The following is a 27,785-nucleotide window of genomic DNA, read 5'->3' as shown; positions in this document are numbered from 1 at the left end:
CCAACCCAATCCCGAAGAAGAATAAACATTGGCGGGACTTTATGGAAAGGTATTGAGACGACAACAAATGATTTTAGCTACAAAAACGGATTAACGTTAATAATCGGATTATATAGGAACTATGGATCATGATCAAGAGAAATGTGAGTGTAGAAGTCGTATAATGAGGTAGGCAGTAAAGTCTAATAGCAGACAGAACAATAAAAGCGGTAGCTGACGTTAGTTTCTTCACAATCACTCCTAGTTAGCAAGCTAATTTAGCTAGTAATCCGTGTAACGTTAGTACCTTACTCTGTCAATGATAGCTAGCTAGCTTGCAGAGTTTCGATTTATTTAGTCAGTTCTGCCTAACGTACGCTTTCAAACGGGACAAGATGAACACTGCCCGGGAGATAAAACGTAAGTTGCTCACCTTTACTCCGATCATGTAACGATGAGTACTAGCTAGCTAGTTGCCAAAAGTTGCATTGCCTGTTAGCTGAATTTGCCAAAACTTTTTTTATATATATATCATGATTGCCTGGTTGCTGTTGACGTGATGTTGAAGGAATGGCAACGCGAGACTATTGTTGACCAAACATAACTCATACCAAGGCATTCAGTCATTTGTGTGTGTTTGTGTGTGTGTGTGTGTGTGTGTGTGTGTGTGTGTGTGTGTAATATATATATATATTACACACACACAATGTATTTTCATATTTTTACCCACAGAGCTACAGAAAGCTAAGAGTAAAGCTCAGAGCAATAATAATCTGAGAGAAGAGGCCAGTCTGTGCAATCAACTGGGAGTGGTGCTGTCACGAAATGGTAATGTGGTCATCTTTTTACTGTATTGCATAGAGAAAGTGTCAATTTAGTCATATCTATTCTTTATGAAACTCGGACATAAAAAGACCATGAATTTTGGTATTTTCACAAATCCATAGAGTAGTCCTTTTGGAGGAAGGATTCTTGACATATGTTGGTATTAAAATTATTTCTCAGTTATGCTTTTAGGAAAGTTGGCATATTTATGATTTACTACTCCCATTACAGAGCAAGCGTTAAGCTTCATATGACACAAATCTTTGTTTTGTAACATCTACAGATGAAACACGGAGTCTTAAAGAAGGCCTGGGTCAGGCCAAAATGTCATACATTCAACAATTTTGAGTAATTCTTTCTCAATTATATTTGACATATGTCAACAATCCTTCCACTATTCTATGCATTACATTTTGAGAAAATCCCCCAAGTCATGTTTTTTTTTTGTCTGGGTTTCATGAGGAATCATTTAATCATCATTTTTTTTCTTGATTCATCTCTACGATTCTACACATTGTGTTTCCTATCAGGTGATTATGGAGCTGCCATTGAGGAACATCGGCAGGAATTGCAAATTTCCACGGCAATGCATGACGTCATTGGACGTGCAGTGGCCAATCGTAAGATTGGGGAGTGTTATGCGGAGATGGGGAACATTGAGGCGGCTTTGAAGGTGAGTGAACAGCTCAAGCTTTACTCTCTGAACCTCTACCTGCTTTTGTTTCAGATGGGCACATTACTTGGGATGCCAACTGTCTGCAGGACTGGAACTTCAGATTGGGCTTGTGCTACACATTTGGATACATTTTTGAGACTTAACTATGCAGCCTGAAAGGCACAACAAGAACAGGCAAAATGTTTAATACAATCAGATTCTGTACTAACCACCTATTACGAGAGTATCCCCACCATTTCACTTGTTGCCAATCATACACAAGCAGAGTATATTAATTAAGAGTGTGTATTTTGGATTCAGCACCAGAGATGTCATCTCGATCTGGCTCGCTCCGTCAATGATCATGCAGAGGAACAAAGGGCACTGGCCACCATCGGAAGAACCTTCCTCTTCCGCTACGAGTCAGACCAATCGAGGGACAGCTTGAAGCAGGCGGAAGATGCCTTTATAAAGAGCATGACTATTGTGGACAAAAAACTGGAAGGTGTGTACACGTTTTACTATACTTGTGAGTACCACAAGAATAGTAAACCAACAAAAAAACGGAGAATTGAGAACACTTTGCCAGTCCTCACTTATAAAAAGGGTTTTCTTTATTTTTACTATTTTCTACATTGTAGAATAATAGTGAATACATCAAAATTATAAAATAACACATGGAATCATGTAGTCACCAAGTGTTAAATAAATCCAAATATATTTGAGATTCTTCGAAGTAGCCACCCTTTGCCTTAATGACAGCTTTGCACGCTCTTGGCATTCTCTCAACCAGCTTCAATGAGTAATGCTTTTCCAACACTCTTGAAGGAGTTCCCACATATGCTGAGCACCTGTTGGCTGCTTTTCCTTCACTATGCAGTCCAACTCATCCCAAATCATCTCAATTCGGTTGAGGTCGGTTGATTGTGGAGGCCAGGTCATCTGATGCAGCACTCCATCACTTTCCTTCTTGGTCAAATAGCCCTTACACAGCCTGGAGGTGTGTTTTGGGTCATTGTCCTTTTGAAAAACAAGTGATCGTCCCACTAAGCGCAAACCAGATGGAATGGAGTATTGCTGCAGAATGCTGTGGTAGCCCTGCTGGTTAAGTGTGCCTTGAATTCTAAATAAATTGCAGACGCTGTCACCAGCGAAGCACCATCACACCACCACCTCCATGCTTCACGGTGGGAACCACACATGTGGAGATCATACGTTCACCTACTCTGTCTCACAAAGACACGGCGGTTGAACCAAAAATCTCAAATTTGGACGCATCAGACCAAAGGACAGATTTCCACCGGTCTAATGTCCATTGCTTGTGTTTCTTGGCCCAAGCAAGTCTCTTCTTCTTATTGGTGTCCTTTTAGTAGTGGTTTCTTTGCAGCAATTCAACCATGAAGGCCTGATTCACACAGTCTCTGAACAGTTGATGTTGAGATGTCTGTTATTTGAACTCTGTGAAGCATTTATTTGGGCTGCAATCAGAGGCTGGTAACTCTAATGAACTTATCCTCTGCAGCAGAGGTGACTCTGGGTCTTCCTTTCCTGTGGCGGTCCTCATGAGAGCCAGTTTCATCGTAATGCCTGATGGTCTTAAAATAATGATGGACTGTCGTTTCTCTTTGCTTATTTGAGCTGTTCTTGCCATAATATGGACGTGGTCTTTTACCAAGTAGGGCTATCTTCTGTATACCACCCCTACCTTGTCACAACACAACTGATTGGCTCAAACACATTAAGAAGGAAAGAAATTCCACAAATGAACTTTTAACAAGGCACACCTGTTAATTGAAATGCATTCCAGGTCAATACCTCATGAAGATGGTTGAGAGAATGCCAAGAGTGTGCAAAGCTGTCATCAAGGCAAAGGGTGGCTACTTTGAACAATCTCAAATCTAAAATATATATTTTGATTTAACACTTTATTGGTTGCTACATGATTCCGTATGTGTTATTTCATAGTTTTGATGTCTTCACTATTATTATACAATGTAGAAAATAGTAAAAAAAACTAATTAAAAAAAACTTGAATGAGTAGGTGTGTCCAAACTTGACTGGTACTGTGTGTTTGTGGGATGGCTTTTATATATGTGAATCCAAGTGAGGCAAATAAATGTGTGAACAGAAAAGTCATATTTGGGGCCCAGAGTTTTTCCTGACCACTTGATCTGATCAGGATAAACCCCTGGGCCTATTCATGAGTTAAGCCAAAGGGTTTTCCGTCTTTATCTTCCTCCTGTACAACGCTTCATCTCCTCTCCCCCTCAGGAACAGTGGCTGCTCTGGAGCTGAGTGAGATGAGGGCCCGCCTGTACCTCAACCTTGGGCTGGTGTGTGACCACCTGGGGGAGCCCAAGCAATGCAGTGAATACATCCGCCTCAGCGTCTACATTGCTGAGTAAGAGCTCACCTCAACCTGGGCCCGTATCCACGGAGGATCAGTTTGGCCTTTCACATCATAATTGATACGATTGTATGGACAGGTGGGATTCTGATCCTAGATCGGCACTCCTACTCTGAGACGCTTTGTGGATGCGGGCCCTGGTCTGCCAATGGTAACACAGTTAGCACACCATGACACCAACGCTTGCTGTTCAAAGGCATCGGCTAGACTACAGATACACCTGCAATGCAGTGCCACACATTTAATAGCAGGCAGAACATGAAGTACAGCGCAATACAATGCCACACTCTATAAATATATAGCTAGGTCTAATACACTTTGAACTAGGACCTAGAGTAAGGTTCAAGCCATGGCATCCTTGTACAGTAGTAGATAATACCTTTCCTAATATCTTACCATGAAGTGAGTTGGTGTCCCTCTGCCTTGTCTGTATAGGAAGAACCAGCTCCTGGAGGATTTGTACCGTGCCAACGTCAACCTGGGCAACATCTACTTCCGCAACGGGCACCACTCCAATGCCCTGCGCAGTCTGGAGCAGGCCAAGGAGTGTGCCCGCAAGATCAAAGACAAGTTCAGCGAGAGCGAGTGCTTCTACTCCATCGGCAAGGTAAGGAGTGGAAATTCTCACGGTGTTCGATTTTTCATTTTAAATGAACACACTAATTCAGTCAGTTATAAAGCATTACAGTTGTATGTTATAACTGACTTCCCATTAACAGTATAAGCTAGTGTGTGTGTGTGTGTGTGTGTGCGCGCGCGCATTTGGCTGTGCATTTGAGCATGCGACAGGGTTCGAACCTGGGTCTCCACCTGCCCATTAAAAAGCCTGGGTATTGACTCGCAATGCAACTCTTCCGATCTTAAGCAGGGTTTCTCAAGTGATCACGTGAGGGTGGTCACTCAACCACCTCTGTTACGTGTGTGTGTAGGTGCAGCTGTCTCTGGGGGACTTTGTGGCAGCCAGGCGTTCCCTGAAGAAGGCCTTTTCTCTGGGCTCCCAGCAGGCTGTGGACAGGGAGGCTGTGAAGAAGGCGTTCAAACAAGGTGAGAGAGAGGCTTGTTTGTTTGTTACTCTTAAAACCACTGAGATAGAGAGAGTGGGGCTGGGCCACACATGTCAACCTGGACTGGGCTTTTCGTCTGTGTCTGGGGGAAAATGTCATTTTCATAGATTCAATGGTTTTTCTTACTCTTGCAGCAACTTTGAACTCTCTCTCTCTGTGTGTATGGTTGCCGTAGCGATTCGGGGCAGTCAGCTGGAGGAAGCAGCGGGGGAGCTGGGTGACGAGGGGCGTTCCCAGGAGGCTGTGGGACTGGCGGAGCAGCTGGGGGACCTCTACTGTAAAGTGGGATGCTACCGCAAAGCCCTGGACGCCTACCGTACGCAGGTGAAAACATCACACTCACTTAGCCCCACACCGTCACCACTTCCGGTGTCCATTTTCACTTCCTGTTTCTTAACGTTGAACTATTTAAATCACTTGCCTGGATGAGTACACGTCCATCCAAACGTTCCCTATCCCCACTCCCGCCCCATCTATACCCGTCAGTCTTGTGTGTCGTGAGCTGCGTGAACAATCCATGTATTTATTGTATAACCTTGACCTATCCAATGACGTGACACTTGTCTGTTGCCGCTGTTCGGTAGCTATCCAGTGCAGAGGCGTTGGGGAAGCCTGCTCGGGAGCTGGCTGTCATTCACGTGTCCCTGGCGGCCACCTACGCAGACATCAGGCAGCATGACAAGGCTGTGGAGCATTACAGACAGGAGCTGGCCCTCAGACAGGGCAACCCCAAAGAGGTACGACCTGCCTGGGACTCAGGCCTGGGGCTGGATTTCTTAGTCTGGGCTTGTCATATGGAAGAGTTTCCTTTGGTGCATACTATCTTATCAGCGTTGGCTGTGTTTCTTTTAATCTATGCTCACGTCATTTTTGTGTGTGTCAGGAGTGTAACACGTGGCTGAACATCGCAGCAGCCCAGGAGGAGAGTGGGAGGACCGTGGAGGATGTGGACTGTAGCTACGACACTGCCCTGCGCTGTGCACAGAGGGCTGGCCAACCCAAACTACAGGTACTGTAGATTGTCGTGGTCCACTCTGATTGGGCTCACCATAGAAATATGCTAATTGTTTTTTTGTTTCGTTTTTTAGTGAAATGAAAAGCACTAGGCCTGTATAGATCAAATATTTTATTCAACCGGACAGCAGAAACCGCAAGTTATTTACGTGTTTTTCTTTTCCATCTTCATTTTTAATTTTTTTCCCCCTCTATCTTTCTTGATCTCTTTCCTTCCTGTCACTCTCTTCATCAGAGGCGAGTGCTGAAGACATGGCTGGCTGCCCAGAGCCGTGGGGGCTCGTCGCAGACTGATGACACGCAGGCCAGGCTAGAGGAGCTGTGTGCCACCGAGGGCTGGAGTCCTGATGGGGGGAGCGAGGGAGGGGAGGACGAAGAGGAGATGGAGAACAGTGAACCCATGGAGGACAGCGATATCCAGCTCTCAGACTCTGGTGAGTGAGACTATGGTCTCCACAGCTATGTTTGTCCTCTGCGGGCATCTGTTATATGACAGAATAAGCACCTTTTACCTCAGTTTGAGCTATCCAGTCATTTAGTTTAGCATACAGGATGTTGCTGAATAAAGCAATGAACATTGGCACTGCTTACGCAGATTCTTTTCAATCTGGCTAATTGTCTGAGTGTCTTTCTCTTGTCTCTCCGTAGAGGACGATGACAAGATGGTCTGTAGCGGCAGGAGAAAGCCGGGTCGGGTAAGTGCCAAATTTGTCAATGACGGCTTTGTTTTTGATTTGTCTGGGATTATAATTTTTTTTTAACTTGTGTAAGCGGTCTGCTTTCAAGTTACTGAAAGAAGCAGAGACTCATGTCTGTCTGCCTCGATTTCAGTGGAACAAGAGGAATGAGAAGGGGGAGACGTCTCTCCACAGAGCCTGTATAGATGGGAACCTGAAGCAGGTCCAGTACCTGGTGGAGCAGGTGAGTGGAGCTGGGTTTATACTCCTGCTACTTCTCTGTGACTATTGGTACTGTCTATGGTAGTATTCAGCCAGTATGTCTGTGTCTCAGGGTCATCCTGTCAACCCCAGGGACTACTGTGGCTGGACTCCTCTCCACGAGGCCAGCAACCACGGACACACAGGTAACAGTTAAAAGTATGCAGAAATGAATAGGGCCTGATTTAAAAAAAAAAAATTAATAATAATAATAATAATAATACAAATAATAAAAAAATATATATTTTGCACATTTTTCTTTTTACATTTTAATAAAAAATAAATCCACTGAGTAAATCTAACATCCCGATTCTCGAGCTGCAACACAGACATGTAAGGAGTTTTGTGTCAACGGACATGGAGATGAATACATCATTATTCGACGTAGCTACCCCCTGTTTGTTGTGATGCTGAGTTTGCCCACTGTCAGCTGTACGTAAACACACGGACAAATCCCTTTTCCACTCCGTGTGTTGTGGGAAGCTGAACCCCTAATGGTTTCAAGCTAACGTTAGCGAACGTAAGATGGACATTCAGTGGGCTCTAAAGTGACAGCAGTTCGCTCACATTTCCTAGTGAAAGAAATGAAACGCAAATACGAAAAATAACCGGTCGCATTTCTGCGAGTGTGATATAGATTTCATTCTGCGTCCCATTAGTTGTATTTTCCACGTAACATTACGAGGACCACGCAACCTGATAGACTGTAACTGTAATTGTGATCCACGTCACAAAAAGCATTACAAAAGTATAATAAAAAATAAATATAAACATCTTGGCATTAAATGGAGTCGGGAGTTTAGAAGACGGCGCGATGAAGAATGAATGAGTATTAGCTATAGAGGCAATGCTTCTAAAATGCCTTTGCACGAGATTTGGCATTTTATCAATGTCAAAGATCTCAAATGATGGATGCGCTGCAAAGAAATTCAATTGGCACCTTTACATAGGCTGAAACAGCGGACTCTTCTAGCGAACAGCGGTCAGAGTCCCTTTGCGGTAGCCTACTGAACAGCGTTCCGATTCCCTTTGCGGTAGCCTACTGAACAGCGTTCCGAGTCCCTTTGCGGTAGCCTACTGAACAGCGTTCCGAGTCCCTTTGCGGTAGCCTACTGAACAGCGTTCCGAGTCCCTTTGCGGTAGCCTACTGAACAGCGTTCCGAGTCCCTTTGCGGTAGCCTACTGAACAGCGTTCAGATTCCCTTTGCGGTAGCCTGCTGAACAGCGGTCAGATTCCCTTTGCGGTAGCCTGCTGAACAGCGGTCAGAGTCCCTTTGCGGTAGCCTGCTGAACAGTGTTCAGATTCCCTTTGCGGTAGCCTGCTGAACAGCGGTCAGAGTCCCTTTGCGGTAGCCTGCTGAACAGCGGTCAGATTCCCTTTGCGGTAGCCTGCTGAACAGCGGTCAGATTCCCTTTGCGGTAGCCAGTTTACTGTTGATTAGGAACCGTGTCTGAAAAGCCAATACTTGTGAGCTGGCCCTAGTGATTGGTCCTGTTTTGAGAGGTGACAAACTTGGGGGCCAAGGCAAGCTGGATCTGAAGACCTATGCAGATGTCAGAAATATATTTTCTTCTTAATACTCCATGAAATTTCCATTTTGAAGATGTGCTCCTCCAGCATGCAGTGGTCGCTGACATTGCCAACAGGCAGACGACCAAGTTCTCATCCCTCAACAGCATTTATTCCCGAGGGGAGCCTCTGTTGATCTGGTGGAAGATGAGTTAATACTCCATCAGGCAACAACCTTTGAGCAGAGTCTGGGAAACGTGTACGGATCAGGCCTGGAGAGAAATCGGCACAATGAGAAGGGGGGGGGCAGTCCGGTCTACTCCCACCTTTCGGCTGTGATGCTGGGTATATTGGTCATATTCCATAGCAATGCAGACTGCGAACGAATACTCAGTCGCGTTTCCAAGGACAAAACCCAGTACAGAGCCTCCCTCAGTACAGACATGCTGAGTGCCCTCGTTACGGAGTAGGTTTCAACGATTGCCAGGGGCACTGTTTGCCACAGAGAAGTCTACCCGGATGCTCTGCTGCGTAAGGCTAAATCTGCTAGCTACCAGGCAAATCTGTCTCCAGAAGATTTGTTCTCACCCAGTGTTTCCTATCATAGCTTTTTCCTTTTTATTATGGGTAACATGTTTATTTGATACTGATGCTCTTCTTCAAACATTTTGTTCTTATCATAGTTAAAAAAAAAAAAAATAGCGTGGATAAGACGTTTGTACATTTTGTACCTAAACAAATAACTTTTATTATTTGTTAAATATTATTACTTTTTTTACTCCAAGAAGAAAGGTCCTTTGTGTGTTCTTTCTAATTACATTTTGTTAGTGACTTTTACTATATGTGTGAATGGAATGCTGTCAAGATAGTACTCCAACCTTTTTATAGACTTCATTTGGTACAATTCTATAATTGCGATCAGACTCACAAACCGCGCGGCGGGGAGAGAACCCAAATTCGGCGCGTGAGTTGAAACCCCACTTTGCCGCGAGCGTCTGGTACTCTAAAAAGTTGGACAGGGTTGGCAGGTCTGGACTTAATCCACATTTTTAACCCTCATCTGCTTCTCTCTGTTCTCTCTCTCTCCCTCTCTGTTCTCTGTCTCTCCCTCTCTGTTCTCTCTCTCTCCCTCTCTGTTCTCTCTCAGACGTGGTGGCTCTGTTGCTAGAAAGGGGGGCTGACATTAACGACCCGGGGGGGTCACTGTGTGAGGGGGTCACCCCCCTGCACGACGCCCTCAACTGTGGACACTTTCAAGCTGCCAGATTACTGGTGGAGAGGGGGGCCTCAGTCACTGTCTGCAATGCCAAGGTCAGGACAAGATGGTGTGTGTGTTTTGGAGGACTGTGTGTGTGTGCGTGCGTGTGTGTGCGTGTGTGTGCGTGTGTGTGTGTGTGTGTGCGTGTGCGCACCTGTACGTGTTTGTGCAAGTGGCTCATGTATGTCTGTGTCCCCCTCAGGGTGAGACACCCCTGGACAGCCTGCGTCTGTGGCAGAGGATGTACAGAAGAGAGCTGGACCAGGAGGCCAGACATGAGCTGTCCAGCACAGAGGAACTGCTGAGGAGGGCCCTAGCAGGGTTAGGTGAGGTCTACGTGCTTCCTCTGGTGGGTGTAGGCCTACGCAATACAAGAAGGCTAGAACAGTGTAGAGTGGTTTATATAATGAAACTGTGTGGTTATGAGGCCTTTATGTCTGGGTTTGGGGTCAGTTCCATTGAAATTCCAGTCAATTCAGAAAGTAAACCAAATTCAAAATGTTCCTCATTGAAAAGCATTAAAGAGAATTGGAATTTCATTGTACTTCCTGAATTGACTAGACTTAAAATGAAATTGACCCCAACCCTGTTGTCTATTCAATGTGTCACATTTAGTTTGTGTTGTGTGTAAATATACTCCGTACATGTGGATTCATCATCTTAAACACACTGTTTGTGAGGCCTAAAATCGGCTTGATTAATGTCCAGAAAATATGGCGTCTCCCACAATATACATTCCTGTTGCTGTAAGGACGTTAACTATTCTACTGTGCGCTTAACTTTTCTACACTCTCTGTACCACAGTCCCCACCGCTCCTGCACCCCCCAAGACATTTGATGCTCTGCAGGACAGCCAGCTGTTTGACGCAGAGAACTCAGAGCCTCTGATCCCCACCGGGGGGCGCCATTCGTCCACCAACAGCCAGCCCAGAACCAGGAGCCCCAAGGAGAGCGCAGTACCACCTATCCCCAAACCGAGGCCCCAACAACGACATAGAGGGACAGGGGCCTCCATCCTCTTTGGGGTACTAGTTGAATTACAACATAGGAAATTAGATGTCTGTCATAGGTTTGAAACCAATTCTCAATGACCCGGCACTTTACGACTGTCATAGAATCTCAGTCTAGAGCAGCGTTCATAAAGTTAGTTGTTGTGAAGCAGATTTGCAAGTGAGACACTGTTCCTACTGACAAATAATCTCTGTCTTCCTCAGGATGACAGCAGCTCCTCCGACCACAGTGACTTGGATGGCGCGGTTAGCCCTCTGCGCCCTGTCCGACCACGCCGACGTTTCCCAGCAGCCCCAGCTCCACAGGAAGTTCCCCTCAGCCAGGAAACAAGCTCTTCTGTTCCTGAAGCGAGAGAGTCTGCGGTACCCTCTGTCTTTGGCAGGGAGGAGTACCACAGTGCCATTCGCGGCCTAGGCAGTGCCAAGACCCGCCTTCTCTCCCAGAGCCTGCCGCAGTTCAGCAGCACACCGGCAGTGTCGGCCAATAGCAGGCCAGCGCTCGTTCCCGAGGAGGAATGTCTGATAGATGATTGGCTGGAGAACGACATGGGCAATGTTCAGCCAAAGAAGAAGAAGAGGAGAGTGGGGGAGGAGCAGAATGGAAGGCGGGACTTGAATATGATGTCATCAGGGGCCAGGAGTCAGAACTGTCATTCAACCACGACTGAAATGGCTAGCAGAGGTGTGTAGCAGCTGCACTGATTACACACACACACACAGCCCCATCTCTATACTTCAATGTAGAAACCATATGGAACCTAACAGAGGAGCACAAGCCTATCTATGAACTATAAGGGGCAGTATTAGCCAGTGGAATTACAACCTGTTTATTTATTTATATATATTTTTTCTCGTCCTGCAGTGTCGACCTCCTCCAGTAGGGGTCTCCCTCTGCGCGGCATGCCGCGGCAGGTGAAGATGACTCAGCTCTCAGGCATGGTAATGCTGGGCCGCCGAGAGGTCAGCAGGCCACAGAGTCCCACCGTAACTGACGACGACGACCCTCAAGCTTCCACGCCGCCTCAGACTCGCTACAGCACTCAGCAGGTCAGTGAGATCCGACCTGGGTTCAAATACTATTTCAGATCTTTCAGATACCTTGAGCGTTTGATTTAGTCTGCCTGGAGTGCCAGGTGGGCGGGTTTGCCCTTTTGGACCTTTTTCTATTGGTTCATTTTTAACAAGCAAGCTCCATCAAGCGCAGCGCGAGAGACAGAGTCAAGTCACATCATTACTGTAGCAGGGCATATTAGGCTGTTACCGGAACATCGTTCATCAAGATTCTGTTTTGGACTGTCAGGGATGGCAGTATGGAGATGAAGGTCCTAAATGGGTGAACGGACTTGCAAAGATTATGTCGCAGACTCAGTTCATGGGTAGTTCATGGTTTGTAACGTAGAAATATATTTTACTAGACTGGTTCACCCATCACGGATCATTGACTTGAATGTGGATTTTGTTCTAGTAGTTCTATTTTTATTGTTTCTAAAATTGTATTTCTCTGCCTCTCAACCTCAGGTCCCAAACCAGACAGTCGCTGTGCCAATGCTTGCACCAATCAGAATGCGGGTCAGGGTTCAAGCTAACGTGTTTCTGATACCAGTACCACATAGGTTGGTGTATTTGTCTTCCTGCATGTATGTGTGAAAGAGAGTGAATGTCTAAAGTGGTACATTTTAAATTGAAATGTTTGTCATTTAGCAGACGCTCTTATCCAGAGCGACTTACAGTAGCAATTAGGGTTAAGTGCCTTGCTCAAGGGCACGGACAGATTTTTCACCTAATCGGCCTAGTGGTTCGAACCTGTGACCTTTCGTTACTTGCCCAATACTCTTAACCGCTAGGCTACCTGCCGCACTTGGCCTTGCTTGAGATTCAGCTTCTGTACTCAAATCAAACTTTATTTGTCACATGCGCCGAATACAACAAGTGTAGGCTTTACTGTGAAATGTTTACTTACAAGCCCTTAACCAACAGTGCAGTTCAAGAAGAAGAAAATATTTTGTAACTGGGGGGGGTGTGTGCTCATAACACTGTGCGTGCTCATAACACTGTGCGTGCTCATAACACTGTGTGTGCTCATAACACTGTGCGTGCTCATAACACTGTGCGTGCTCATAACACTGTGCGTGCTCATAACACTGTGTATTCCAGCGAGGCAGACTCATGCACGGTGTCGTGGCTATGTGAACAGGCGTCCCAGCGCTACTACCAGGCCTGTGGCCTCCTGCCACGCCTTTCGCTGCAGAAAGAGGGCGCTCTGCTCTCTCCCCAAGACCTGCTACTGGCTGTTCTCCACACCAATGAAGAGGTGAGGCCAAACACTTACGATAGTGTGGAAATGCACATAAAACACTGGAGGTTGGAATAATTGTGTGAAAATGACAATGCACTTTTAGTGTAAGAGCTGTTTGAAAAGACCGCCTGAAATTTCAGCCTGTTTTGGTGGGACGGAGTAAATTTAATTAATAGACCAATAGGAAAGAGTTCCAAACTTCTCAAATCAAATTATATTAGTCACCTGCGCCGAATACAACAGGTGTAGTAGACCTTACAGTGAAATGCTTACTTATAAGCCCGTAACCGACAATGGCGTTTTAAGAAAATACCCATAAAAAAAATGTAAGAGATAACAATAACAAATAATTTAAGGGCAGCAGTAAATAATAATAATAGCGGGGCTATATACAGGGGGTACCGGTACAGAGTCAGTGTGCGGGGGCACCAGTGTCGAGGTAATTGAGGGAATATATACACAGAGTTATTAAAGTGATTATGCATAGATAATAACAGAGTAGCAGTGGGGGGGGGGGTGGGGGGGCAATGCAAATAGTCTGGATAGCCATTTGATTAGCTGTTCAGGAGTCTTATGGCTTGGGGGTGGAAGCTGTTTAGAAGCCTCTTGGACCTAGACTTGGCGCTCCGGTACCGCTTGCCGTGTGGTAGTAGAGAGAACAGTCTTTGACAATTTTTAGAGCCTTCCTCTGACACAGCCTGGTATAGAGGTCCTGGATGGCAGGAAGCTTGGCCCCGGTGATGTACTGGGCCGTACACACTACCCTCTGTAGTGCCTTGCGGTCAGAGGCAGAGCAGTTGCCATAACAGGCAGTGATGCAACCTGTCAGGATGCTCTCGATGGTGCAGCTGTAAAACCTTTTGAGGATCTGAGGACCCATTCCAAATCTTTTCAGTCTCCTGAGGAGGAATAGGTTTTGTTGTGCCCTCTTCACAACTGTCTTGGTGTTCTTGGACCATGTTAGTTTGTTGGTGATGTGGACGCCAAGGAACTTGAAGCTCTCAACCTGCTCCACTACAGCCCTTCGATGAGAATGGAGGCGTGCTCGGTCCTCCTTATCCTGTAGTCCACAATCCTCTCCTTTATCACGTTGAGGGAGAGATTGTTGTCCTGGCACCACATGACCAGGTCTCTGACGACCTCCCTATAGGCGGTCTCATTGTTGTCGGTGATCAGGCCTACCACTGTTGTCATCAGCAAACTTAATGATTGTGTTGGAGTCGTGCCTGGCCGTGCAGTCATGAGTGAACAGGAAGTACAGGAGGGGACTGAGCTTGCACCCATGAGGGACCCCCGTATTGAGGATCAGCGTGGCAGATGTGTTGTTACCTAACCTTATCACCTGGGGGCGGCCAGTCAGGAAGTCCAGGATCCAGTTGCAGAGGGAGGTGTTTAGTCCCAGGGTCCTTTGCTTAGTGATGAGCTTTGAGGGCACTATGGTGTTGAACGCTGAGCTGTAGTCAATGAACAGCATTCTCACATAGGTGTTCCTTTTGCCCAGGTGGGAAAGGGCAGTGTGGAGTGCAATAGAGATTGCATCATCTGTGTATCTGTTGGTGCGGTATGCACATTGGAGTGGGTCTCGGGTTTCTGCGATGTTGTTTATTTTTTATTTTTTTTATTTCACCTTTATTTAACCAGGTAGGCTAGTTGAGAACAAGTTCTCATTTGCAACTGCAACCTGGCCAAGATAAAGCATAGCAATTCGACACATACAACAATGTGATGTGAGCCATAACCAGCCTTTCAAAGCGCTTCATGGCTACAGAAGTGAGTACAACAGGTCGGTAGTCATTTAGGCAGGTTACCTTAGTGTTCTTGGGCACAGGGACTATGGTGGTCTGCTTGAAACATGTTGATATTACAAACTCAGTCAGGGAGAGGTTGAAAATGTCAGTGAAGACACTTGCCAGGTGGTTAGCGCATGCTCGGAGTACACGTCCTGGTAATCCCTCTGGCCCTGCAGCCTTGTGAATGTTGACCTGTTTAAAGCTCTTACTCATATCGGCTGCGGAGAGCGTCATCACACAGTCGTCCTGAACAGCTGATGCTCTCATGCATGTTTCAGTGTTATTTGCCTCGAAGCGAGCATAGAAGTAATTTAGCTCGTCTGGTAGGCTCGTGTCACTGGGCAGCTCTCGGCTGTGCTTCCCTTTGTAGTCTGATCGTTTGCAAGCCCTGCCACATCCGACTAGCATCGGAGCCGGTGTAGTAGGACTCAATCTTAGTCCTGTATTGACGCTTTGCCTGTTTGATGGTTCGTCGGAGGGCATAGCGGGATTTCTTTATAGGCTTCCGGGTTAGAGTCCCGCTCCTTGAAAGCGCCAGCTCTACCCTTTAGCTCAGTGCGAATGTTGCCTGTAATCCATTGCTTCTGGTTGGGGTATGTACGTACAGTCACTGTGGGGACGACGTCCTCGATGCACTTATTGATAAAGCCAGTGACTGATGTGGTGTATTCCTCAATGCCATCGGAAGAATCCCGGAACATATTCCAGTCTGTACTAGCATAACAGTCCTGTAGTTTAGCATCTGCTTCATCTGACCACTTTTTTTTATAGACAGAGTCACTGGTGCTTCCTGCTTCTCAGCTAATTTTACCCTGCCCACTCCGACATTCCTAGCAACATTTTTGTTGCTAAGAAGCTATTTTTGTTCCTTTTGACCATTTTAATTGTAAACAATCACACTGAGGTACCTAATTGTTACCCAGAAATAATTTGAAAATAAAACGGCTGCATTGGACCTTTTTAACCACTGACACAGGATCAGATCTTATTTAAACCCTCAGTCTGATGGTTAACATTAAGAGTGAGGATAGGGTAATCTGATCCTAGATCTGTCGGTAGAAGAAACTCCTACCTTCAAATTGGCGTAAGTAGGAGTGCGATGGCAAATTCTGCTACTTGTTTTGATCATCTGGTACAGTGCTGCCTCAGTTTTGAATGGTGCCGTGAAGGATTGCAATATTAGAAACACTAATCTTTACAGTTGTTTATGTAGTGAACGTAACTAAGTAAGGAAAAGGCTGATGATTATGTCCACTGCAGGTCCTGGCTGAGGTGTGTTCGTGGGACCTCCCACCTCTTCCTGAGCGCTACAAGAAGGCCTGTCGCAGCCTGGCAGTCGGTGAGTATGTGAACAACTGATACCTCCCTGGTTCATTTCCTGCCGCGGAGATGTGCGAATAAGAGAAGGAAAGGGGAAACCTAGTCCGTTGCACAATTGTAATGCGTTGAACCTAAATGTGTCTTCCGCATTTAACCTCTGAATCAGAGAGGTGCGGGGGGGCTCCCTTAATCCACATCCAGTTCATCGGTGTATAACAGAATTAAGAGTTTTCAGCGTGTATCCCTAAATTACTGGTATTTGAATACCTGATGTGCATTGTTAATCCATGCCGTGTGTTTCTGTGTGTGTGTGTGTGTTGTCTCTCTAGAGGAGAACAAGCGTGTGGCTCGTCTGTGTGAGGTGCAGGACGGCAGTCCCTCTGTGTCAGTGTGTGGCCTCAGCCTGCCCCCCTCCTCCCTCTCCCCTCTCCTCCGTGCCCTCAAACTGCAGGCCAACCTCACACGGCTACAGCTGTCTGGCAACCGTCTCCATGACGACCTCTTCCCTGAGTTGGTCGCCGCTGCCGTCACCATGCCCCGGCTCCGCCATCTGGATGTGTCCTCCAATCACATCACGGGGGAGGGGCTTAAGAAGGCGGCGAACGCCATGGAAGGGCAGACTCAACCTGCTTTCCCGGTAACTACACTGAACAAAAATATAAACGCAACATGCAACAATAACATTTTTTCAAAAAGATTTTAAAGTGAGTTACAGTTCATATAAGAAAATCAGTCAGTTTAAATAAATTCATTAGGTCCTAATCTATGGATTTCACATGACTGGGAATACAGGGGGTGTGGATCAGAAAACCAGTCTGTATTTGGTGGGACCATTTGCCTCATGCAGCGTGACACGTATAGAGGCTGTTGATTGTGGCCTGTGGAATGTTGTCCCACTCCTCTTCTATGGCTGTGCGAAGATGCTGGATATTGGCGGGAACTGGAAAACGCTATCGTACACGTTGATCCAGAGCATCCCAAACATGCTCAATGGGTGACATCTCTGGTGAGTATGCAGGTCATGGAAGAACTGGGACATTTTCAGCTTCCAGGAATTGTGTACAGATCCTTGCAACGTGGGGCCGTGCATTATAATGCTTAAACGTGAGGTGATGGCGGCGGATGAATGGCACCACAATGAGCCTCAGGATGTTGTCACGGTATCTCTGTGCATTCAAATTGCCATCGATAAAATGCAATTGTGTTCGTTGCCCGTAGCTTATGCCTGCCCATACCGTAACCCCACCGTCACCATGGGGCACTCTGTTTACAACATTGACATCAGCAAACCCACACGGCGTCATACGCTGTCTGCCATCTGCCCGGTACAGTTGAAATCGGGATTCATCCGTGAAGAGCACACTTCTTCAGTGTGCAGGTGGCCATCGAAGGTGAGCATTTGCCCACTTAAGTCGGTTACGACACCGAGCACGCAGATCAGCTTCCCTGAGACGGTTTCTGACAGTTTGTGCAGACATTCTTCAGTTGTGCAAACCCACAGTTTCATCAGCTGTCTGGGTGGCTGATCTCAGACAATCCTGGTGGTGAAGAAGCCGGATGTGGAGGTCCTGGCCTGGCGTGGCCAGACGTGGTCTGCGTTTGTCAGGCCGGATGAATGTACTGCCAAATTCTCTAAAACAAAGTTTGAGGCGGCTTATGGTAGAGAAATTAACATTAAATTCTCTGGCAATAGCTCTGGTGGACATTCCTGCAGTCAACATGCAAATTGCATGCTCCCTCAACATTGTATTGACAAAACAGCAAATTTTAGTGGCCTTGTATTTTCCCCAGCACAAGGTGCACCTGTGTAATGATCGTGCTGTTTAATCTGCTTCTTTATATGCCACACCTGTCAAGTGGATGGATTATCTTGGAAATTGAGAAATGCTCACTAACAGGGATGTGAACACATTTGTGCACTAAATAGAGAGAAGCTTTTTGTGAATATGGAGAATGTCTGGGATCTTTTATTTCAGCTCATGAAACATCGGACCAACACACATGTTGCGTTTTATATTTTTGTTCAGTATAAATAGGACAGATTTTTGTATTTACTTAGTTCGCTTAGTGTAATTTGTACGAATAGTTTCTTATTTTGTAGTGAAATACTCTCAGCTGGAAAGCAAGTGAAGCTATGAATGTCGGAAGGCCTTTTTTTGTTTCCCTTGAATGTTTTAGCATCCGAGAATGTTGTTTCAGAAACATATGCACCCCTATGGGACTGACGTGTAAGACTCTCGCTGTGCTGTGCCCTTATATGGACTTGTAGGGGCCCAGGATTCTGTAACCTATCTTCAGTCGTGGTTTACAGTACACTGGTCTGTGTCATTTTATATTGTTCTATTCTGCACAGAGGTCATGTTATTTAAGAATAGTATATGGACTGACCAAACGTTTGAATCAATAATGTAGTATGTATGTGTTCGCTATTGTTGCTCACCTATAGGTTCAGCAATGTGTAGATTATTCATATCTAAACTATAAGAACAGGATGAATATGTAAAGGATGGCGTAGTACGGCTACATCAAGTCCACCTTGCTCCATATGGATGGATGTGTTGATGGCTAGCTAAACAAAATGGTCGTCTCTTCCCTCCCATCTCTCTCTAGTGTCTGGAGGAATTGGACCTGAGTGTGAACCCGCTGGGTGATGGTCTGTCCCAGGCCCTGTCCTGCCTGCTGTCAGCGTGCCCCCTGCTGGCCAGCCTCTCCCTGCAGGCCTGCAACCTCACAGCCCGCTGCCTACAGCAACACCGTCTCCTACTGGCCAGAGCCCTGGCAGGTAAACAGGCTCATTAATATACCCTTTTCACACTGATATTCTAAATATTACCATTAGCCTCTCCAGAGTCCCGGGGCCACCCATACATAAAATGTATGCATGTTTGCGACTATAAGTCGCTTTGGATAAAAGCATCTGCTAAATGGTATTTTATTATTAAATATAATTTATATAAATGGCGAAAGAGACAACTCCAAATGGATACATTGCTATCTGTTTGAGGTAGTTTGAAATGATACTGATTCTTCTGGAACATCTCATCATCCTACAGGTACAGGGCACCTGAAGTCTGTGAATCTATCCCATAATGCTCTGGGCTCTACAGGCTTTGAGCTGGTCCTGAAGACTCTGCCTCTCTACTGTCTCACACACCTCCATCTGTCTGCCATCCGCTGTGGACCCGCTGACCACCCTGCTTTAGAACACCTGACGTCAGTCCTGTCCCAGGTACAAAGCACATGCAAACACACAAATGCACACACACACACGCGCAAATTCAAATACTGCATCATTAGAATACTTGACATGAATGAAGCGTTGTTTGGCTAAAGAACTGCACAAACTAAGTAGTCTTAAGTGGGTGTACATTTGTCCATGAAGGTACACGAAAATAAACTGATGTGCAATTACAAGAAATAAATCGGTAAATGATAAAAAGCTTTTTATTGGAATTTGTCCAAATAATTGGTTAGGTTTCTGGAAACTCTTGTTTCTCTGTAACCTGTAAACCCATACAGGTTACTGCCAAAATAAAGGAAACACTTGAGTAAATGAGGGATATAAAGTATATTGAAAGCAGGTGCTTCCACACAGGTGTGGTACCTGAGTTGATTAGTATAAAAATACCCAGTTGCCCATTATTTTGGCTAACATGGCTAGAAGAAGAGATCTCAGTGACTTTGAAAGAAGAGTCTCAAATGAGCATAGGAGGTTTAAAGGGTGTGTTTGTGTGTCTCAGTCACGAGATCTCAACCCAATAGAGAGCAATGGTAATGGTGTCTTTTTGTAGGCACTAAAGGAGGCTAACTTCACCATAAATGTTTTTTTTTGTAGGGTTTTGGGATGAACATAGAAAGGTCTGTGGTAAACACAGGATTAGGGTTGCAAAGGGTCAGAAACTTTCTGGAATTTTTCCATGGGAAGTTAAGCCCTGGAATTTTGGGAATTTTGCTTAAATTCATCAAAAAACATTAGCTTATAACAGTGAATTTTTTTTGGTGGGATACACAAGGCAATTCAAGGTCTTGTGGCATATTTTGGTTAAACTATCCCCATCACATGTTAAGCTGATTTTCAAGATCTTATATACTTTTTTTTGTTAACTAGTAAATAGTAGCCGACAGCAAAGTTCCCTCAGCGCTCACAACAAGCAACCTCTCACAAAAGTCCCAATACTTCTATTCGAGGTGAAAATGATGAATCAGACACCTTATCGATAACAACAGCTCATGGTCCTCCTGGAATCAAAGTTTTTTTTGACTTGATGGAGGAACGTAGTCAGAGAAATGCTGATGTATGCAACTTGTTCACCTCTGATGCTCACAGGCAATGTGTATTGGAAGAGATTTCTGAATGTTCTTCGCCCAGCATACACCCCTCCAACCAGACATGCTTTATCTACTCATTTGCTGGATGCAGAGTTCAAGTGAAGGTCAAGCAAATCATGGAGAAAACAGACTGTATTGCAATCATCTGATGGGTGGTCAAATGTTCGTGGGCAAGGAATAATTAACTAAGTCATCTCCACCCCTCAACCAGTATTCTATAAGAGCACAGACACAAGGGACAACAGACACACTGGTCTCTACATTGCAGATGAGCTGAAAGCAGTCAATGACCTTGGACCACAGAAGGTATTTGCACTGGTGACAGACAATGCTGCAAACATGAAGGCTGCTTGGTCTCAAGTGGAGGAGTCCTACCCTCACATCACACCCATTGGCTGTGCTGCTCATGCATTGAATCTGCTCCTCAAGGACGTCATGGAACTGAAAACAATGGATACACTCTACAAGAGAGCCAAGGAAATGATTAGGTATGTGAAGGGTCATCAAGTTATAGCAGCAATCTACCTCACCAAGCAAAGTGAGAAGAATAAGAGCACCACTTTGAAGCTGCCCAGCAACACCTGTTGGGGTGGTGTTGTCATCATGTTTGACAGTCTCCTGGAGGGGAAGGAGTCTCTCCAAGAAATGGCCATATCACAGTCTGCCGATATGGACAGCCCCATCAAGAGGATCCTCCTCGATCATGTATTTTGGGAGAGAGTGGTAAGCATCCTGAGACCTATAGCAGTAGCCATTGCATGGATTGAGGGCGACAATGCCATCCTGTCTGATGTTCAGACTCTGCTTGCAGATGTAAGAGAAGAGATCCGTACCGCCCTGCCCACTTCACTGTTGCTCCAAGCAGAGGAAACTGCAGTTCTGAAATACATCCAAAAGCGTGAAGACTTCTGCCTGAAGCCGATACACGCCGAAGCGTACATGTTGGACCCCAAGTATGCTGGCAAGCGCATCCTGTCTGGTGCAGAGATCAACAAGGCCTATGGTGTCATCAATACCGTGTCTCGCCACATTGGCCTGGATGAGGGGTTCTTGGCAGTCTGGCGAAGCACACTTCCAAGCAAGGGCTTTGGGATGGAGATGCAATATGGCAGTCGTGCCAACACATCTCATCAGCCACCTGGTGGAAGGGACTTTGTGGATCTGAGGCTCTTTCCCCTGTTGCCTCAATCATCCTCAAAATCCCACCACCAACAGCAGACCTCAGAGTGCAAATGGTAGATGGTTGAGGAATTTTTATTTAATCCATTTTAGAATAAGGCTGTAACAAAATGTGGAAAAAGTCAAGGGCTCTGAATACTTTCCGAATGCACTGTATGGCTAATATACCACAGCTAAGGTCTGTGTCCAGGCACTAAGAACAGCCATATACCACACCTCCTTGGGCATTATTGCTTAAATATTCAACTACTTGTCTTTTCAAATAAACAATATCTGAATACTTACTTCGAAATGTACAGTATGTGAAAGTAACTGAGATATTTAAAATAGTACTTGAACCCAGGTCTGCTTAGTACCAGGCAGTTAGTACTATGTCACCCGATATATCAATGTTGAGTTCTCAGCTTGGCCTCCAGCTTAAACATTAGTCGACATGAATCCTACTTACAGGGGGACCATCACTACATGTGTTCCTCTATTGAAGACAATCTTGCCATAGCTCCCCTTTAAGTCAAACGCTATATACACTTTAAGATACAACCATTGAGTCTTCCTTAACATAGCATGTATTTCTTGGCCTGAATAGCAAAGGCAAAGTTGTGCAGCAGATAAGTGTGAATGACATGCTTCCTTTTCAAGCTGTGAAATGTTATTTCCACATGCTTTCAGCTGCGCCTGCCTCAGACCTGTGGTACAGGTAACTGCCAAAATAAAGGAAACGCCAACAAAGGGAGTTGGGCCACTACGAGCCGCCAGAACAGCTTCAATGCACCTTGGCATAGATTCTACAAGTGCCTGGAACTATACTGCTCAAAAAAATAAAGGGAACACTTAAACAACACAATGTAACTCCAAGTCAATCACACTTCTGTGAAATCAAACTGTCCACTTAGGAAGCAACACTGATTGACAATAAATTTCACAAGCTGTTGTGCAAATGGAATAGACAACAGGTGGAAATTATAGGCAATTAGCAAGACACCCCCAATAAAGGAGTGGTTCTGCAGGTGGAGACCACAGACCACTTCTAAGTTCCTATGCTTCCTGGCTGATGTTTTGGTCACTTTTGAATGCTGGCGGTGCTTTCACTCTAGTGGTAGCATGAGACGGAGTCTACAACCCACACAAGTGGCTCAGGTAGTGCAGCTCATCCAGGATGGCACATCAATGCGAGCTGTGGCAAGAAGGTTTGCTGTGTCTGTCAGCGTAGTGTCCAGAGCATGGAGGCGCTACCAGGAGACAGGCCAGTACATCAGGAGACATGGAGGAGGCCGTAGGAGGGCAACAACCCAGCAGCAGGACCGCTACCTCCGCCTTTGTGCAAGGAGGAACACTGTCAGAGCCCTGTAAAATGACCTCCAGCAGGCCACAAATGTGCATGTGTCTGCTCAAATGGTCAGAAACAGACTCCATGAGGGTGGTATGAGGGCCCGACGTCCACAGGTGGGGGTTGTGCTTACAGCCCAACACCGTGCAGGACATTTGGCATTTGCCAGAGAACACCAAGATTGGCAAATTCGCCACTGGTGCCCTGTGCTCTTCACAGATGAAAGCAGGTTCACACTGAGCACATGTGACAGACGTGACAGAGTCTGGAGACGCCGTGGAGAACGTTCTGCTGCCTGCAACATCCAGCATGACCGGTTTGGCGGTGGGTCAGTCATTGTGTGGGGTGGTATTTCTTTGGGGGCCGCACAGCCCTCCATGTGCTCGCCAGAGGTAGCCTGACTGCCATTAGGTACCGAGATGAGATCCTCAGACCCCTTGTGAGACCATATGCTGGTGCGGTTGGCCCTGGGTTCCTCCTAATGCAAGACAATGCTAGACCTCATGTGGCTAGAGTGTGTCAGCAGTTCCTGCAAGAGGAAGGCATTGATGCTATGGACTGGCCCGCCCGTTCCCCAGACCTGAATCCAATTGAGCACATCTGGGACATCATGTCTCGCTCCATCCACCAACGCCACGTTGCACCACAGACTGTCCAGGACTTGGCGGATGCTTTAGTCCAGGTCTGGGAGGAGATCCCTCAGGAGACCATCCGCCACCTCATCAGGAGCATGCCCAGGCGTTGTAGGGAGGTCATACAGGCACGTGGAGGCCACACACACTACTGAGCCTCATTTTGACTTGTTTTAAGGACATTACATCAAAGTTGGATCAGCCTGTAGTGTGGTTTTCCACTTTAATTTTGAGTGTGACTCCAAATCCAGACCTCCATGGGTTGATAAATTGGATTTCCATTGATTATTTTTGTGTGATTTTGTTGTCAGCACATTCAACTATGTAAAGAAAAAAGTATTTAATAAGATTATTTCATTCATTCAGATCTAGGATGTGTTGTTTAAGTGTTCCCTTTATATTTTTTGAGCAGTGTATATTAGAGGGATGTGACACCATTCTTCCATGAGAAATTCCATCATTTGGTGTTTCATGTTTGTGTTGAAAATTTCAGGCGCCACTCCAGAATTTCCCATAAGTGTTCAATAGAACTTGCCAGCTTGTAGTCCTAAAAAAAGCTGAAATTAGTTAGCATTTTCTACCTCTCGTTCCGTTGGGCATTCCTAAAGGGGGAAATGAATGGGAAAATAAATTGGGTATAAGGAGATATGCCAACAATAAGGTCTGAGGTTAACACAGGTTAAGGAGATCTTATACGCTTTGTTCCAGGAGAGCCTTTATGTGCTCAAAATAAGTTAGTTGCTAACGAGTCACTAACTCGTTAGCAACTACATTACGCCAAAAAGCTAGTTGGTTTCGTTAGCTTTCTGCTTACCAGCTCAAACAAAAATGCAAGGATGGTATATTGTTTTGCTCCAGGCTGCAAACCATATCTCTTCAGCGGGAAGGTGCTCATTTCATTGTTTCTCGAACGATGTTGTCCCGAGGAGACTTTGGGTCCGTCTAATAAGTAAGCTAAGTCTGTTAGCTAGACGTCAAAGGCATGCGACCAGAGGGGTTTTATTTTTTACATGTTAGCACAGATGTTAGCTTTTTACAAAATTCACCTGTGGTAAATTCAATTGATTGGACACGATTTGGAAAGGCACACACTTGTCTATATAAGGTCCCACAGTTGACAGTGCATATCAGAGCAGAAACCAAGTCATGAGGTCGAAGGAATTGTCTGTAGAGATCCAAGACTGGATTGTGTCGAGGCACAGATCTGGGGAAGGGTACCAAAACATTTCTGCAGCATTGAAGGTCCCCAAGAACACAGTGGCCTCCATCATTCTTAAATGGAAGAAGTTTGGAACCACCAAGACTCTTCCTAGAGCTGGCTGCCCGGCCAAACTGAGCAATTGGGGGAGAAGTGCCTTGGTCATGGAGGTGACCAAGAACCTGATGGTCCCTCTGACAGAGCTCCAGCGTTCCTCTGTGGAGATGGGAGAACCTTCCAGAAGGACAACCATCTCTGCAGCATTCCACCAATCAGGCCTTTATGGTAGTGGCCAGACGAAGCCACTCCTCAGTAAAAGGCGCACGACAGCCCACTTGGAGTTTGCCAAAATGCACCTAAAGGACTCTGACCATGAGAAACAAGATTCTCTGGTCTGATGAAACCAAGATTGAACTCTTTGTCCTGAATGCCAAGCGTCACGTCTGGAGGAAACCTGCCACCATCCCTACGGTGAAGCATGGTGGTGGGGATGTCTTTCATCGGCAGGGACTGGGAGACTAGTCAGGATAGAAGGAAAGATGAACAGAGCAAATTATAGAGAGATCCTTGATGAAAACCTGCTTCAGAGCGCTCAGGACATCAGACTGTGGTGAAGGTTCACCTTCCAACAGGACAACGACCCTAAGCACACAGCCAAGACAATGTTGGAGTGGCTTCGGGACAAGTCTCTCAATGTCCTTGAGTGGCCCAGCCAGCGCCCGGACTTGAACCCGATCAAACATTTCTGGAGAGACCTGAAAATAGCTGTACAGCGACGCTCCCCTTCCAACCTGACAGAGCTTGAGAGGATCTGCTGAGAAGAATGGGAGAAACTTCCCAAATACAGGTGTGCCAAGCTTGTAGCGTCATAACCAAGAAGACTCGAGGCTGTAATCCCTGCCAAAGGTGCTTCAACAAATTACTGAGTAAAGGGTCTGAATGCTTTAAAGTTTATTTTTATTTTTAATAAATGTGCAAAAATTTTAAAAAAAAACGATTTTTGCTTTGTCATTATAGGGTATTGGGTGTAGATTGATGAGGGGAAATAAACAATTTAATCCATTTTAGAATAAGGCTGTAACATAACAAAATGTGGAAAAAGTAAAGGGGTCTGAATACTTTCCGAATGCACTGTATATCACTCCCCCCTGAGGTGTGTTATTGCTATTATAAAAGTAAATAACAGTTTTGTCATACCTGTGATATACCACGGCTATCAGCCAATCAGCATTCAGGGCTCGAACCACCCAGTTTATAAATATGCAGGGGACATTATAAAACTGGGTGGTTCGAGCCCTGAATGCTGATTGGCCTTTATTGCTTAATTATTTCCATACAATTGCGCGGTATAGTTCAATGCCAATGAAGTTCATTCTTACATGTTCTATTTTTGAGCTGCTTTTGAAGGCAAAAGTCGAATTGAAAACATTGGCATTGTTTAATTCGATTTTCATAATAGCAAGCCCAGGATGATGGTTTGGTTACCAAGGCAACAACTGCAACTATCTAGCCAGTAAACTTGCTAGCTACTTCAGTGGATGTTGTCACATTTTGTACTAGCAAATTAATACATTTCTAGCAGCAAATATGTTAAATTATAGCCATAGTATGTCTAAAAGGGATAATCAACTCAGGGCTCTGTGCGTTCTCTGAAAAATAATGCAACTCCGCTCACGTGTTCTGGAACACACCTTCCACGTCATGCATTATTTTCCGGAAAACACGTTTTTGGAAATCCACTTGAAGTATTGGCATGTATTTTGAAAAAAGAATTCACTGACTCAAATACACTCCCATCCATTTAACCAATAGAAGCAGTTGATTCGGGACACATTTATTTGAAAATACTCATACACAGAAAATAAATATTTAAATAACAAATGATCAAATACACACCCAGCTGTGGTACTAAGACGTACTACTCATACAAGGTTCTAATTGCCTGGTCAGGGGCACACCATGAGATCAGGGATTTGATTGGTCCCTTGCTGAAAATGGAGGAGTCACAGAGGACATGGTTCTGATTGTGGTTCTTTGTGTGTTCCACAGGATGACTGCTCCCTGACCCACCTAAGCCTGGGGGGAAATGGACTGACGGACAGCAGCGTGGCCACCCTCGCCAGGTGTGTGTGCATTTTGTGTTTTCTCTCTATTCATGTCACCCTTGTCCTTTTAGTTGAGCTGCCTGTGCCTTTTCCAAGTGTCTGCCCTGTACAGCACCTCCGGTTTATGTGACTGTCCAGTATTGAGATCCGTATGTTCTGTGTGTCCAGATGTCTGCCTGTCTGTCCCTCCGTGGTGTCTGTGGACCTGTCAGGGAACCCGGCGGTGACCTCAGCAGGACTCTACAGCCTCCTCTCCGCCCTCCGTGACGCCCAGAGACCTTTGACCCATCTCAACCTCCAAGGTACATTAGGCCTATAGTAGTCTATTGGCTCTGTCTCTCTCTAAGTCCCTCTAATTTGTTCCATCTCTCTTTCTCAGGTTGTCAGGTAGCCGGCCCCTGGGACAGCTGTAGTTTGGACGGCCTGTCAGAACAGGTCCAGGACCTGCGGCTGTGCTCCCAGAGGCTCAACAAACTGGACCGCGAGGCCCTGCGGCAGACCTGGGGCCAGAGGAGTCCCGTGGGCCACTTCCTCTCCAGAGATGCCAAGTGCCTGCTCACTGCTGCCCCCTCACTGTGAGGATGCCTCCTTGAGTTCTCACACCGTTAACGACTAGTGTCACTTGGATTCCAATACATACACTTGAGATGATTTACACCCTTTGGTCCTCATATTTGAGGCATATTTTGGTGACACAGGCTGCAGAAGGATCTCAGAATGAATTATCTTGTATGCATAATGTAGATATACTTTTCTCAGTGTGTTTGTGGGTGCGTTTATACATGTTTGTGTATTGTCTATGTATTCAATGGAAAACCCACAAAAATAAAGTGAACATGATTGTCATTATTTTTGGGCTGTTTATTTCCATGGTGCTTTTTTCCATGCAACCTCACAAAATTAGCTGATTTTATGGTCAAGCTGTGAAATGATTAAATCCCTCTATTCT

General features: G+C 45.7%; 1 protein-coding gene across 1 annotated transcript; it reads left to right on the top strand.

Annotated features, from left to right (window-relative positions):
- Window positions 1-27,685, top strand: tonsl (tonsoku-like, DNA repair protein). The gene is made up of 28 exons (XM_014210148.3): window positions 1-399; window positions 712-807; window positions 1,335-1,477; window positions 1,781-1,964; window positions 3,731-3,860; window positions 4,302-4,473; window positions 4,796-4,910; window positions 5,106-5,254; window positions 5,515-5,667; window positions 5,814-5,939; window positions 6,180-6,378; window positions 6,593-6,639; window positions 6,776-6,865; window positions 6,956-7,028; window positions 9,540-9,703; window positions 9,853-9,976; window positions 10,455-10,675; window positions 10,865-11,342; window positions 11,523-11,707; window positions 12,179-12,273; window positions 12,815-12,971; window positions 16,007-16,085; window positions 16,396-16,703; window positions 18,677-18,848; window positions 19,120-19,295; window positions 26,781-26,854; window positions 27,005-27,138; window positions 27,216-27,685. Exons 1-28 carry the CDS (start codon window positions 375-377, stop codon window positions 27,413-27,415), a joined length of 4,269 nt encoding a protein of 1,422 aa, XP_014065623.2. The 5' UTR covers window positions 1-374; the 3' UTR covers window positions 27,416-27,685.
- The last annotated feature ends 100 nt before the right edge of the window (window positions 27,686-27,785 follow it).

Source organism: Salmo salar, chromosome 09 (genome assembly GCF_965601325.2).
Source record: "Salmo salar chromosome 09, fSalSal1, whole genome shotgun sequence".
NCBI classification, from domain to species: domain Eukaryota; kingdom Metazoa; phylum Chordata; class Actinopteri; order Salmoniformes; family Salmonidae; genus Salmo; species Salmo salar.
The sequence above is the reverse complement of the archived record's forward strand: the minus strand, read 5'-3'. Positions and strand labels throughout refer to the sequence as shown.

Bases quoted from the DNA above. Each gene is read 5' to 3' on its own strand.
- tonsl (XM_014210148.3), top strand. From the start codon at position 375: ATGAACACTGCCCGGGAGATAAAAC. The intron at 5,940-6,179 runs GTACTGTAGATT...TCTCTTCATCAG, and splicing joins CTGGCCAACCCAAACTACAG to AGGCGAGTGCTGAAGACATG. The intron at 7,029-9,539 runs GTAACAGTTAAA...GTTCTCTCTCAG, and splicing joins CAGCAACCACGGACACACAG to ACGTGGTGGCTCTGTTGCTA.